Source organism: Microcaecilia unicolor, unplaced genomic scaffold (assembly GCF_901765095.1).
Source record: "Microcaecilia unicolor unplaced genomic scaffold, aMicUni1.1, whole genome shotgun sequence".
Taxonomy (NCBI): Eukaryota; Metazoa; Chordata; class Amphibia; order Gymnophiona; family Siphonopidae; genus Microcaecilia; species Microcaecilia unicolor.
This window is the reverse complement of record NW_021963111.1, coordinates 149,460-165,191: the sequence shown is the minus strand read 5'-3', so window position 1 is coordinate 165,191 and position 15,732 is coordinate 149,460. Positions and strand designations below refer to the sequence as shown.

Genomic DNA, 15,732 nt, shown 5'->3' with positions numbered 1-15,732 from the left:
CCTCCAATGAATGCAAATCTCTCTCATGAATATTCATGCTAGATATCCCAAAAACCTGACTGGCTGGGGTGCTTCCAGGATCAGATTTGGGAACCACTGAACTAGGGTGAAACTTTCACGTTTTGGACTAGACCTGTTTTTTTAAAGAACGAATAAGGCACAAAAACCCTAAATGACCACTGAAGGGAATTAGAGATCATCTCCCCTTACTCCCCCAGTGGTCACTGATCCCCTCCCACCCCCCAAAGATATGATTAAAAATATTACTTGCCAGCACCTCTATGACAGCTTCAGATGTTATAGCCAGGTCTATTAGAGCAGCAAGCATGTCCCTGGAGTAGTGTAGTATCAGTGCAGCACACTACAGAGAGGAAGATCCAGGCCCATATCCCACTCTACCTTACACTTGTGGTGGAAAGTGAGAGCTCTCCCACACTCCCCCAAAACCTACTGTACCCACATATAGGTGACCCCTTCACCCATAAGGACTACTGCAGTGGTATACAGTTGCGTACAGTAGGTTTTTGGTGGGTTCTGGAGGACTCAGCATACAGTATAAGAGGGTAACGTTGAGATGTGTACCTGAAAGCTTTTATATGAAGTCCACTGCAGTGCCCCCTATGATGCTCCCACTGCTCTGCTGGGATGTCTGTGTGGCTCCTCACCCTAGGGACATCCCAGGTCCTAAGAATGCTGGCTCCTCCCACATCCCAATGGCTTGATTTTCTAAGTTTTTCACTTGGACTTTTTCTTTTCCCAAAAATAGCCCCAAAAGATAAATGCACAAAGCACGAAAATATCTTGCATGTGGTCATTTTTTTGCTGGGGGGGGGGAGACATTTTGCTGTTTCAAAAACGGCCATATTTCTTATTTGCATTTGGGGTGTTTAGTGTAAAATATCCAAAATCCGACTTGAGATGTCATATCAAAAATGCCCCTTAAAATAAATAGGAAAAAGAAAAATGCCCCCTCAATACAGTCCACAAGCTAAAGGAGAGGAACAAGGAAGAAAAATCAGGAAATGACAACATAATATTAAAATATAACCTAACAGAAGCAAACGTGAGACATTACTTCTATGGAGTGGACAGTTATTGGGTCAGAAGGATGTGACTGAGAGCCTACTGAATCCAGAAAAGCTGATAACTGCCTGGTACTTGTAACACATTTACAAGGATAATTAAGCCAAAACAAAACACCAAGTTATAACACCGGGGATCATCTATGGTTATAGTTTATTTGAATTTGCTATACCGCCATGAGTGACTGGCAGCTCTCGGTGGTTTACAATAAAATCAAAACAAGTTTGAGAAAAGGAATGGAACTACAAAGTTTTACAAGAAAGTAGACAGAATAGAAAGGTTGAGACACAGAGGGGTAGGACAGGGAAGGGGACAGAGAGCGACAGCGATTTTTACTCTGCAGAAAAGGCATTAGCAAAAACAGAACTCTTTAGTTTTGTTTTGAAAGGTTTCAGCACAAATGTCTAGTAGGAGTGAATTCCAATAAAAAGGCGCAGCAAAGGAAAAAACCACTATTATGGTTGGAATCAAGAAGCAGATTGAAAAGGAGAAGAAAAAGGATGGAGCCTTGTGGAACACCCTAGATGAGGTGGTGACTACAGTGTAAGCTTTAGAGTGCTCCTCTTTAAAAATAATTCTAATGCTAGGCACCTCCAGGAAGACACAAAATGGAACATTCTTTCTCAGCTTTTATAAAGCTTAGGCAACAGCAGCCAACTTCTATAACTTAAAAATGACTGCTTTCATCATTACTGCCTTAAATGTAAAGAACTCAGCTGAGATAGGAGGTAGTGTCCTACTGTGGATTAAAAAACTGGTTAAAGGATAGAAAATAGAGAGTAGGGTTAAATGGTCAGTATGCTCAATGGAGAAGGGTGGATAGTGTGGTTCCTCAGGGGTCTGTTCTGGGACCGCTGCTTTTTAATGTATTTATAAATGATCTAGAGATGGGAGTAACTAGTGAGGAAATTAAATTTGCTGATGACACAAAGTTATTCAAAGTTGTTAAACCGCGAGATGATTGTGAAAAACTACAAGAGGACCTTACAAGACTGGGAGACTGGGCATCTAAATGGCAGATGACGTTTAATGTGAGCAAGTGCAAAGTGATGCATGTGGGAAAGAGGAGCCCGAACTACAGCTATGTAATGCAAGGTTCCACCTTAGGAGTCACCGACCAAGAAAGGGATCTCGGCATTGTTGTTGATGATACGTTGAAATCCTCTGCTCAGTGTGCTGCAGCGGCTAAGAAAGCAAATAGAACGTTAGGTATTATTAGGAAAGGAATGGAAAACAAAAGTGAGGCCGTTATGATGCCTTTGTATCGGTCCATGGTGCGACCGCACCTCGAATATTGTGTTCAATTCTGGTCGTCGCATCTCAAAAAAGATATAGTGGAATTAGAAAAAGTACAGAGAAGGGCGACGAAAATGATAAAGGGGATGGGATCTAGGGCTCCTTCAGCTTGGAGAAGAGACGGCTCAGAAAAGATATGATAGAGGTCTATAAAATGAGTGGAGTGGAATGGGTAGATGTGACTTGTTTGCTTACTCTTTCCAAAAAGGCATGCGATGAAAGTACAAAAGTAGTAAATTTAATACAATTCGGAGAAAAAGTTTCTTCACTCAACATGTAATTAAACTCTGGAATTCATTGCCAGAGAATGTGGTAAAGGCGCTTAGCTTAGCGGGGTTTAAAAAGGGTCTGGAGGCTTCCTAAAGGAGAAGTCCATAGACCATTATTAAATTGACTTAAAATGTATTGAGCTTTTCTGGGACCTTGCCAGGTATTTGTGACCTGGATTGTCCACTGATGGAAACAGGATGCTAGACTTGATAGACCTTTGGTCTGTACCAGTGTGGCAATACTTATGTACTTCTGCTTTTGTGTCAATTGCCTGCTCAGCTCTGCTTTGAACTGCCAGTACAACTGTCAGTGCCAGTTATCAAAAAGCTGCCTCCAGCTTTAGGAAAAGTACAGACTGGAAGACAAATTCTCCCAATTACCAGCTAAAAGGTTGCTAGCCTGTAATTAGATCTCAAATATATTTGCTTCCTTCCTCCATCATGAACTCTCTTCTGTGTCTGCAGAGCTTATCTATACCTGTCAGCTATCTACCTTCTAAATTAGCTCACACAATTACTCTGACAGGCACCTTGTCACTTCCATTCACACACTAGACAAACTCCTATTAGCCACCCAAACAGACAATAAGCAGCACACATTCTGCCTAACAAGGTTCACCCTCCCAACTGCCAAAACGGTGCAGTTTAGAATCTAAAGGTGTCATCAGTCTTGATGACATCACAGCAAGCACTTACCATGTTACTTTAGACAGTATGCCACCTAACAACATTTCTTAAATCACTTTTCTCTTACCAGTTACACACCTAATATTACCAGAGCCCCAAAACACTCCCGACCATTTTTATACTGCCCACACACCCACAAACATTCAAAAATCCAGCCGCAATACTGCTCATTCCCACGTACAGCTCTGCCCTAGTGCCCTGTTTAAAGCAGGCTTGCACATGACCAGGTTAACATGACTCCCCATATCCCTGAACCTTTGCTAAAACCCCCGAATTAAAAAAAATAATAACTTACAATGCCACTCCCCCCCCCCCCCCAAACAATCCAAGCCCTCAAACATGCAACAATCCCATTAACAGTGTCCTGGGCCATCTGCTTTCTGCAGCAATCTTGGGGCCCCAGCAGCTCCAGAGCACTGCTGTAGATGGTCAAGCACTCACGGGCCTCCCATTAGTGCCCGAACTAAGGCGGAACCCCAGCTGCCTCTGCCGCTCCCCATGGCTATCCTAGGCCTCTCCAGAATCACTTAAAGGCCATGTGTATGCTTAGCACGGCCTCTCCTGGCCCTCATTCTTTACTTGTGCATGTGCCGGCTCCTGGACTCCCACCGTGCAACACTAGTGAGTGCTATGGCATTCTGCCAGTCCTAGGCTGTTGCTTCTGGGCCCAATTCTACTGCCTGTTGCCTCCTGCAACACCCACCAGACCTGGCATGCCACTGGTTTGCACAGACACAGGCACTTACGGGACACAGGTATACGGTTCTGCCCTCTGCCTGCTTCCCCAGGCCTCCTGGCTGCTAAACCTAGTCATGGCAAACCCAAAGCCTGTTACTTCAGCCACCCCCAGCAGCAGAGCCAGACCAGGACACAGCAGCCAGACCCTGCAGGTGAGCTAACTTTTCCCACCTAATTACACAAAGGCTGCAAAAGCCTAAGGTCTTTTAAGTCTCTTACATTTAAGATATGAACTGTCATGTTGGGATATCCCAGATAAAAACCCACTGAACTTCTCATGCATGCAAAATTTTGTTCCTACTTTGAAAGCTAGGGGAAAAAAAGTTTCAATAGATCTTTTGCTATACACAGAGGTAGCTGAACCAGTTGGTAAATGTTCTGTATAGCAAAATGTGTATACCTTTCTTTTGCTAGGAAAGGAACCTCTAAAAATACAGAATGAAGGTAAAGCAGATGTCTGTCCTAGCATTCATAGGATGTACAGGAACACAGGTGTACAAACTGATGTATTATTGCACAAGATCTTTACAGAGAAATGAGCTTAAAAAAAATTACTCACCGTGTTACATGAGGTCAGGAGGTTAATGATGTTGTGATCAAAGTGTGTGATGTGATTGGAAATGTACACCTTCACAGCTGAATCCCTTAGCCTGGGGTCATTCTGTTTCACACAGAGTCCCAGGACTGAACACATCACCCGCATGATGAATCTGCAGAGAGACAAGATGCTAAAGACAGCAAGATTCCAGCACATCACATGCATGATGAATCAGAGAAGAGGTCACACAATCACAGACAGACTGACAAATAATAAAACATCAGAGAAAAAGGCTTGGAGCTATAGTACTCTGTTCGCAGAAAGTGGCATTAGTAGCTCACAAGGGCCATTTTTCTGTTTAGTATTGACCCAATGTCCCAGCATGGGATAAGTGGGTATTATGCTAACTGTACCATCTTTTGAAGAAAAATACTAAAACTCGTTAGCACTTGATGTGTGGGCATTTTAAGGATCCCCAGTATTTCAGATACAATTTCTAGCCATAGAAATAATTCATAAAAGTGTGGTCAACTTGACCAGGTAAAATACCCCATAGAAATCACCAAATTAGGTTTAGAAATATCTTTTCCATGCCTTTCTATCAATAATTACAGCAATAAAAATATCAAGGAGCTTATATGATGGCTGTGTAAAAGAAGGGGAAAACAAAAGAGCCCCTGGCTGGTTGTTAGATAATTCCAATGACCAAGAATTGTTCACCTTCTGATGAGGTTGTCTGGGAGTGCACAGCTCACTAAGAAAATATGAACACCGATGAAAATCCTGAGAATCAGCAGGCATAGACCAACTGGGGTGTACAGGAAGAGGAGCAGGAGAAGGACTCCATCGCTGGGAAACCTAGAGTTAAGAGGGGAAAAAAAGGCATCTAACCTCAGGATGTATTAGACAATGTTTAGTAAAATAGTGTAGTGATAACTGTTCCAATCAGGCAAGCAATAAGAGAATGAAATAAAATATGCCCCATTAGAAACATAGCCGAGTCCACAGTTTCTAACAGGATGGATAAACCACCCTTGAACCTGTAATTTTTAGGCAGAAAGGCAAGCCACCTTCCTTAATAAAACTAATTTGATGTACAGTGCATACAGAGCAAATGCCACCAGGGCAGCACAGAGTGCAGAATTACCATGGTGACTGAGTGCAATTCAGTAGCCTAAAAATGTAGCATTTCTCACAGAAACATGGAGTCAACAGCCTGACTAGCTAAACCCTATCTGTACTGCCATGCTCTAAGGGAAAAAAAAAAAAAAAGAGTGAAAACCCTAGAGTAGGATCCCTAATCCTGATCCCTTTCTCCCCTCCATTAATAATGTACACACACCCTGAACCTCCTCGAGGAGAGTCCAGAAATATTCTTAGTGCAAATGTAAGGGGGTGCATCCAAACCATAAATCACCTAGCACGGCACAAGCATGTCCACCAGAAGACTTTCAGAGTAAGTACTTTCCAAGCTGCAGCTTAAGGCTCTCGCTGCCACAGAACAGCCACATGGATCTACTGGGCCTCCAACCTCACCCTTGGGAAGCTGCAGGAGACTCAAAGCTGTGGGAAACTTGAGGACTCCCACAGGAGTCTGGAAACTGCCCCAGGCCTCCTTCTCAGAAACCCTTAAATACCAAATATGAAGAAACTGGGAGTGATCCACCTCAGTTCCCCAGTCACATCTTCTGAAAGGCCTGCATATAAAACTGCCGGAATCGCAGGTGAATAGGGCCCCAAGGGAGCGCTGGCGCTTCAGCATTGCCATGTAGTGCGGCAGGAAAGATTGCACACTCAGGTGCGCATGCGTGCCCAAGAAAACAGCTGCCCTGCGCCTGCCAAAATGAGCCAGGAAGGAGCACAATGCTCCACAGAGTCAGGCTCCAGTGTGAACAAATACAAGGTGATGTCGTGGTAAGATAAAGTACATGTGGCACAGCCACATTAGGGAATCGTAGAATGGAAGAGTTGTGTTATGACCATTACGTGCTTTAGTTTGCTCATGTTGCTGAGGTTAGGCATTTAGGTTGGATCGGAAGGGTATGCCTTCCTAAATAGGTTAGTTTTTAGTGATTTCCGGAAGTTTAGGTGGCCGCACGTTAAAGGCTTTAGGTAATGCGTTCCATAAAAAATGAAAATACTATAAAGCGCAATGTTTTGCAATGAACTTACCCAGGTGAATATTAACAATACAGTAAACGTAACCAACAGCCACTAACGTGGCTGTGGAGTTGCACAATACCAGAAGCCCACAATCAGGGAACATTTCAAGCAGAACCACCACCAATTTGCCTTTAAAATTAACCATTTCTGTCAGTACACTCAGATTCGCAATTAGGAGCCCGTTTACTAAGCAGTGCTAAGGGTGCGCTAGAGTTATTAGTGCATGATAAACGCTAAAGATACCGATAGGAATATATGGGTGTGTCTAGCGTTTAGCACGCGCTAAAAACGCTAGCGCATCTTAGTAAACAGGGCCCTTAGTGTCTTAGGTGTTGCTCACAAAAGAATAGTTGACTGTAAACTTCCTAATATATACATATGATCATATAGCAAAGGAAATAAGTAATAAAAGAGAGGGTCCAAAAATACAAAAACCAAGACAACCCCCCCCCCCCCCCCCCCCACCAAAAAGATCCCTCAAGACTGGAGCAATGGAGAAATGTTTAATGCAAAAGACCCAATATGAGCCATGTTTCAGTGCAGAGTGGCTCCTGCCTCAGGGGTCTGACAAAAAAATATTACAATACAATGTAAACATATATGTTTGATTTATTCTTACTGTACACAGCCTTGAGTGAATTCTTTCAAAAAGGCGGTAAATAAATCCAAATATATATATTAGATAGAATACAATAGTCAGGAAATAACCAAGTGTACTGGTGTCCCTGCATATAATTGCCATATTTTTGACACTTATTTTGAAGTATAACGATTATATGCAGGGACACCAGTACACTTGGTTGTTTCCTGACTATTGCAATCCAATATATATGTTTACATTGTATTATGAAGTTATTCTGTCAGACCACTGAGGCAGATGCCACTAAGCGCAGAAACACGGCCCATGTCGAGTCTTTTAAAGATTTCTCAGTTACATAGTAACATAGTAGATAACGGCAGAAAAAGACCTGAATGGTCCATCCAGTCTGCCCAACAAGATAAACTCATATGTGCTACTTTTTATGTATACCCTACTTTGATTTCTACCTGTCCTCTTCAGGGCACAGACTGTATAAGTCTGCCCAGCACTACCCCTGCCTCCCACCACCGGCTCTGGCACAGACCATATAAGTCTGTCCAGCACTATCCCCGCCTCCCACCACCAGCTCTGCCACCCAATCTCGGCTAAGCTCCTGAGGATCCATTCCTTCTGAACAGGATTCCTTTATGTTTATCCCACGCATGTTTGAATTCCGTTACCGTTTTCATTTCCACCACCTCCCACAGTTTGCAACTGGGGACTGGTTATATATATATTTTTTAACTCTATCAGTGGTTCCCAAGCCTGGCCCCCTGGTCCTGGAGACACCCCAGCCAGTCAGGATTTTGGGATATCAACAATTAATATTCATAACAGATATTTGCACGCACTGCTCTACTACATGCAAATCTCTCTCATGAATATTCATTACAATGTTGTCTAAGGTATCATTCAATAAATAGTTGCACTAAATTCATACAATATACTCAACAACTATTGCACTTATATTTATATTACATCAATTAATCTCATAAACTAAACAATTGTTGTCTAAAATCCCCATATATCTATCATTCATTCAATCATTCACTCTAATTCAAATCTAATATCAAAAAATTATTACCAACTCTATAACATTAGAATTCCTGGAGTCAAAGTTACATTTATAGTCTTTTAACAAATTATACTCTTATCATTAACAACACTGGTGTGAAACTTTGTTAATTGCTCTGTCAGTCAAAGCACTATTTCTTCTTTGCGATCGTATCTGAACTGATGCAGGTTCTCTGTGGCCGTGTGAGAATCAATCCATTGATAAAGTCAATTACCCACCACAGCAGGTTTAAAACAAAGCTTTACAGTCCATCGTAAACCATGACTGATTTACTAAGTGCAATAATACTGAATGACAGCAGTTCCATTCACCGTAACTCCACTCTTCACGGGACTAATGTTGAACCTTTTCCTAGAACTTCAAAACTGCTTCACAGAAGTTGTCTTCTCTTTTGTTAACTAAAACAATTGTACTCAGACAGACCCTACACGATCGTGTTTCGCAAGATTTGCGTCTTCAGGGGTCGATAATCTAAGTAAACAACAATAATACCATACATTTGTATTACACAAAAATTATTTCAACCCTTTTAAAACCCAATATTGTAAACTCTTACCGGCTGTACAAGTAGCCAAACATTCAACAATCTGGATGTGCTGGTGGCAACGCCTGAAAAGACGCCCACACATGCGCATACCAAGGCTTCAGGGAGACTGAATTTAAATACCCTAGCTCAAATTTACTGATCCTGGACGTGCCGGTGGCCACGCCTCCAAAGACGCCCACGCATATGCATGCCAGAACTTCAAAAGAACCTGAATTAGAATAACCTCTCACAAGTTTAACCATTCTACTTCTTTGTTTAACCCATTAGGGCTTACAGTGTTCCAAAGGTAAATTAACCTTTGTTCTTTTCGCAACAGCATACGAGGCACGTTTCCTCCCCTTTCAAAACTAATGTGGTTCAAAACTACAAAACGAAGATCCTGTACTTCATGTTTAACATCCACCCAATGTGAAACCAGTGGAGCTTCCATTCGTTTAGTACGAAGGTTACTAAGATGCTGCGCTATCCTAATTTTAATCTTCTTAGTAGTTAACCCAATATACCATAATTCGCAAGGACATTTTATACCATACACACAATTAGCCGTATTACAATCAGTGTGAGCCTGCAAACGGTATATTTTCTCTGAATGAGGAACATGCACTTCCTTAACTTGCATAGCATAACTACAATATACACACCGATTGCAACTCACATGGCCCGAATCCCCATGTATTACATTACAGGCATTATTGTGACTTGCCAGTTGTTCACCTAAATTTCTACCTCGAGAAAATGCAAAACGAGGGAACTGTTGAAAAACTTTATGAATACCTAATATAGACCAGTGATGTTTCATAATTTGTATAATTTGGCTAGATGATTTAGTATAAGGTAACACACAAGTCAACGGATCGTTTTTTACAGATCTATTCTTTTGGTTATCACAAGATGGATGCCATTCATTATAATTATTAAACGCTCTCTTAGCCGCTTTCTTTAAAATTCTATCAGGATAACCTCTACATTGAAAACGTGAGATCATCTGAAAGGCTTGATGAGTGTATTCTTCACGAGAACTACACAACCTAAGGACTCGTAGCAATTGACTCGAAGGTATACTATTTTTTAAGCCAGAAGGGTGATGGCTGCGATAATGCAGTATTGTGTTACGATCTGTCTCCTTACGGAAAATCTTGGTAATAAATTTACCATCATCCCATTGAATATTAACATCCAAAAAATTCACCTCTCGACGACCAATACAGTGTACAAATTTTATATGGGGGCTCACTGTATTTAAAATTTCCAGCAGCTTTAATAAATTATCTTCTGTCCCTTGCCATATTACCAGAATATCGTCTATGTATCGCAGCCATTTAACTACACCCTTAAAATATTGATTTGTATATATATACTGCTTCTCTAACTGGTCCATATACAAACATGCAATGGTAGGGGCTACTGTAGCCCCCATCGCAACTCCTTTTATTTGATGGAAAAATTTCTCTTTAAACTTAAAAAAGTTATAGTAAATAACTAACTCAGCTATTTGGCCAAGTAAAGTTATTAATTGATTAGATAACTCCAAAGTTTCCAATAATCCCTTGATCATAATCACAGCTTCCCTTTGTGGAATGTTTGTGTATAATGCAGTAACATCTAATGTTATCAAACATACCTCTAAATTAGCATCAACTTGTACATTTTGCAAAATATTAAGCAAGTGATCTGAATCTCTCACAAAAGACGTTATGGACTTTAAACAGGGTTGTAAATAAAAATCCAAAAACTGAGAAAGCGGTTCAAACAGCGATTCACATCCAGAAACAATGGGACGGCCCGGAGGATTTTCCAAACTTTTATGTATTTTTGGGGTGAAGTAAATGGTGGGTATTTTTGGAAATTGTTTAAACAAGTATCGAAATATTTGAATGGAGATAACACCTTTCTCACAAGCATCCTTTAACAACTCATACACCCGTGATTGATACTGGGCAGTAGGATCTTCCTGTAACGGATTGTAAAATGTTGAATCATTTAACTGAGTGAATGCTTCCTGTTCATACTTTAATCTATCCTGTACCACAACTCCTCCCCCTTTATCAGCTCTCAAAATTATAATGTTTTCGTCCCTCTGTAAATCTACAACTGCTTGCCGCTGCAAAGCTGTCAAATTACCATACTGTCTCCCCAAAGTTGCTTCTAATTTTTCAAGATCATGTAGTACCCATTGTTGAAACGTCACAATAGCCGAATCTATAGGACCATGAGGAAGCCATGTAGAGGGCAATCGGTGCGTCTGCAAGAAGGACTTAGATTGACTAGATGAAATATCAGATTCAATAGGGTTATTCTCTCCAAAAAACAGTCTCAAACGTAGTTTTCTAAAAAATTTATGTAAATTAATGCGGATATCAAACGCATTATGAAACTGGGTAGGAACAAATGTAAGCCCCAAACTTAAGATTTGATATTGAATAGGGCTCAAAGACTTCGATGATAGATTAAACACTATCAATGAATCTTTCTGCCCTGTCGTTTGGGGCGTACTACGGGCTGTGTATTCATTTCTGCTATTTGTTGCCCTGTTAAAATGGTTGGTTTTAAAGATGTCTCAGTGTGGCCACCAACATTTCTCATTATATTACTCTCATTCCCATGTTCTTCTCCTGATGAGTCACTTGAAGAATTAATAAATGTGACTCGTTTACCTTTTTTGTTACGTCTAGATTTCCTACTTTGATTCATCCACGGATAGATGAAACCCTTCGTATAATCTAACTCATCTCTCTTGTATTTAGATACTTTTTGAGATCTAATTTCTACTCGATATTTCTCAATCATTTGCATGTGTTCTTTGTATTTAGCTTCATAATTATCTACTGTTGACATGTTTTTCAACTCAATCAATTTTGTGTTTAGTTCACAAGTACTATCATCTACTAACTTATTTAATTTATCAATTGTGATGAGCATTAAATCCAAAGAACATCTTGAAATTATATCATTCCACCTTTTCACATAGTCAGAATCTTCTAGGAATCTCGGCTCTTTATATAGCCGTAGACCCCTAGGAATACGTAAAGCCCGACAATATTCTATTAATGTCATGGCATGAAATTCTGAATGTTTGGCTACTTGTACAGCCGGTAAGAGTTTACAATATTGGGTTTTAAAAGGGTTGAAATAATTTGTGTGTAATACAAATGTATGGTATTATTGTTGTTTACTTAGATTATCGACCCCTGAAGACGCAAATCTTGCGAAACACGATCGTGTAGGGTCTGTCTGAGTACAATTGTTTTAGTTAACAAAAGAGAAGACAACTTCTGTGAAGCAGTTTTGAAGTTCTAGGAAAAGGTTCAACATTAGTCCCGTGAAGAGTGGAGTTACGGTGAATGGAACTGCTGTCATTCAGTATTATTGCACTTAGTAAATCAGTCATGGTTTACGATGGACTGTAAAGCTTTGTTTTAAACCTGCTGTGGTGGGTAATTGACTTTATCAATGGATTGATTCTCACACGGCCACAGAGAACCTGCATCAGTTCAGATACGATCGCAAAGAAGAAATAGTGCTTTGACTGACAGAGCAATTAACAAAGTTTCACACCAGTGTTGTTAATGATAAGAGTATAATTTGTTAAAAGACTATAAATGTAACTTTGACTCCAGGAATTCTAATGTTATAGAGTTGGTAATAATTTTTTGATATTAGATTTGAATTAGAGTGAATGATTGAATGAATGATAGATATATGGGGATTTTAGACAACAATTGTTTAGTTTATGAGATTAATTGATGTAATAAAGATAAATATAAGTGCAATAGTTGTTGAGTATATTGTATGAATATTCATTATGAATAGCCCAAAAACCTGACTGGGATGCCTCCAGGATCAGGTTTGGGAACCACTGCTCTATATTATCCTTGGTTTATTACCTAGAGTTCTGTGACTCCATACTATGAATGGGTTAGTTTTGGGTGAGGGTTTGGGGGGGGGGGGAGGCACTGCTTCAGACACCATTCATTTGCATTACATTTGTTCTGTTTTGCCATTGGATGGAGGCAGTATTGGGGGGGGGGGGGGGGAGATACCCTGAAAATTGTATGCTGATGCTCATGTTTTCATGTTGGTAATTGTTCTGCTCCTCTTTGGCAGTTAGTGCATACTGACATGTGTATTTGTATTGTTGTTTTCACCAAAAAACAAAAACGTTTACTTCAAAGATTTCTCAATTGTTTCAGTCTTGAGGGCTTTTTTTTTTAGATTGCAAAAAGGTATACAATGAGGCATATTTTCAAAGCACTTAGCCTTCCGAAGGCTAAGTGCTTTGAAAATGAGCCCCAATGTCTTTTTTTTCAAGTTGTAACCGGAGAAAATAAGTTTGCATTGGCTCAACAGTTAAGAACGCTACGTAGCCAGACAAAAAAAGCAGGGAGTCCCTGCTAACATATGTGACTACCACTAAGTTTTATACGTTTACACAAGTCTAGATATTAGGAATCCGAAAGTAGCACATAACCTTCCTGTGGACTAAGGTATTCGCTGCCACGTTTAGTTACATTTACTCAATGACAAAAGGCACAACGAACGCGCTTTCGAAACCCTATATATAGATTAGAATGCTGCATGCACGCAAGAGACAGATGTGCACTGGAACCACACTTACTCCGTTTTGTTATGTGGTTAGCCTCACGATGGGAGTGGCTAAGAGGAGCAAGTATAATTAAAAAAACAACTTCATCGTCAACTGAATCCACACAAATTTAACAGCGACGTATTGTTGATTTAACTGAATCGGCGCCCTCCGTGTCTCCGGTTCCATGAAACTGGTAACCCCAAATCAAAAAGCGACCAGTTCCACTACAGAGAGCCAGCCACTAGGGTACATGACCCAGAATTTAATACCACAACTAAATATTTTTGAAAAGCACAGCCTTTCCTATTTAAAACGTATATACAGATAGACATCCAAAGTGCATGAACAACCACAGGGTTCAGTTTGTGGCCTTGTACTTGATTTCTTGGCACTTCCACTCCTTACTGAGCACCAGCCCAATGATGAAATCCTACTTTCGTGCTCTTTTCTCTTTATCGCCTCATGGAGGTGGTGTGGGAAACATTACCGTTGCAGGTGTTGGCGCAGCCGCCTGACCCTCACAGTGCTGAATATATTAGCGGCAGGATCAGCGAGCAAAGGGGTCGAAGGCCACGACTATCCCCCCTCCACTTGCCTATCAGCTCCGTAGTGGAAGGGAACGGAGCAAACTGGCTACATCTTCTCTCAAAACCAAACGGGGAGACACGCAGCAACCGCTCTCACCTCCGCAAGTCGAACAGCCTCTCGGCCGTCGGTGCTTCCATCTCTCTCCCGCCGGGCCCAGTGCCTTCACTCGCCGCCAACACCCCACATCTCACCCGCCGCTTGCTAGCCCGCGTGGGGCACGCTGGGGGAATGGAAAGACACCTTCCGGAAGTGTGACGCAGCCCGGGGGAGGGGGGGCTCCCATGGTACAATTTCCAGAGTTAAAGTTGAAAAGGATTCCTTCCGGGGTGGGCGTGCGGATACGCGTCACCCAGGGGATTGGATGAAAACTGGAGACGAGATGAGCCCAATGAGGTACAGGAGACGGCCTGACGTCTAAACATTGAAGCCACTGTTGGTCTGTGTTTCCCCTTCCCCACGCACTCACGCAGCCTTAGTTCGGAGTACACTCAAAACAAAGCAAGCAAACCAATGTGCTGCTGCATCCACGTTGTCGTTCTTTATTGTTGGTAGCATTTCTGTTTAATCTCACTTATTGTTTCAAACATGCCAGCTTGTGCAGCATACGGTTGTACACCGAGGAAGTATAATAACGGAACTACTTTTCGTAGGTAGAGTAGTAATTTGTTATAAACTAGGAAATAAGGCCTGTTTCTGACACAAATGAAACAGGCGCTAGCAAGGTTTTCCTGGGAGTGTGTATGTTTGAGAGAGAGTGTGTGAGAGAGTGTGCGAGTGTGTGTGTGACAGAGAGTGAGTGAGTGAGGGTGCGAGTGTGTCTGTGAGACAGAGTGTGTGCGAGTGCCTATGTGAGACAGTGACTGTGTGAGAGAGTGTGTTTTACACAGATACAGTGTGTGTGTGTGAGACAGAGTGTGAGAGAATATATGTGCAATACACAGACTCTCTGTGAGTCCGAGATTGTAGTAGAGCGAGTGTGTGAGACCGCCTGTGTGACACATAGAGAGTGTATGTGATACAGTGTGAGTCATAGTGAGTGAGAGAGAAAGACACTGACCGTGAGAGAGTGTATGACAGAGATACCTCCCCCCTCCCTGTGTGGTCTTGAGGCAGCCATGGGCAAAGAATAATTCTGAGAAATCATATTAAGGGTTAATTCTGTTAAAATCTGGGGTTTAAAAGTGGTGTTTGAATTCTAGCTTTTTACCTTGCAAGCAAGATAAAGGAATGCAGGCTGGAATTAATTACTAGAAGTCTAGCGTTTGCCGGGCTGGGTTAGAAAGGTCAGAAAGACCCTTGTGATTGATGGATTGCTAAGCAAACACATATGTATTCTATTATGAGCCGGCATATTGCAGGCAGTTTGTTTAGGATTAGTTTAAAATGCTTAGAAGAAAATACTATTTAGAGAGAGAGGTAATAGATTAGTATTTACAAGTTTTTGATATTTAGAATATGTCTTATAAGGATGCTTATTTTAGAATATGTTTTTCTGTGTAATTAATATGTAGGATACCTTTCTAAATTCTGTATTATTCTTTGTCTGACGTTCTAAGCAAAGTCTGTAGTGAAGAGGCCAACAT

General features: G+C 41.2%; 1 protein-coding gene across 1 annotated transcript in view; it reads right to left on the bottom strand.

The window, feature by feature from the left end:
* Nucleotides 1-14,414, bottom strand: part of LOC115458944 (ancient ubiquitous protein 1-like) — a 39,334-nt gene extending 24,920 nt beyond the window's left edge. Inside the window, exons 1-3 of the mRNA XM_030188803.1 lie at nucleotides 14,246-14,414; nucleotides 5,332-5,469; nucleotides 4,633-4,783 (exon numbers count right to left, since the gene is read on the bottom strand). Of these exons, the coding sequence (XP_030044663.1) occupies nucleotides 4,633-4,783; nucleotides 5,332-5,469; nucleotides 14,246-14,286 (330 nt within the window). The 5' untranslated portion in view covers nucleotides 14,287-14,414. The remainder of the gene's footprint in view (nucleotides 1-4,632; nucleotides 4,784-5,331; nucleotides 5,470-14,245) is intronic.
* Between the last annotated feature and the right edge of the window lie 1,318 nt (nucleotides 14,415-15,732).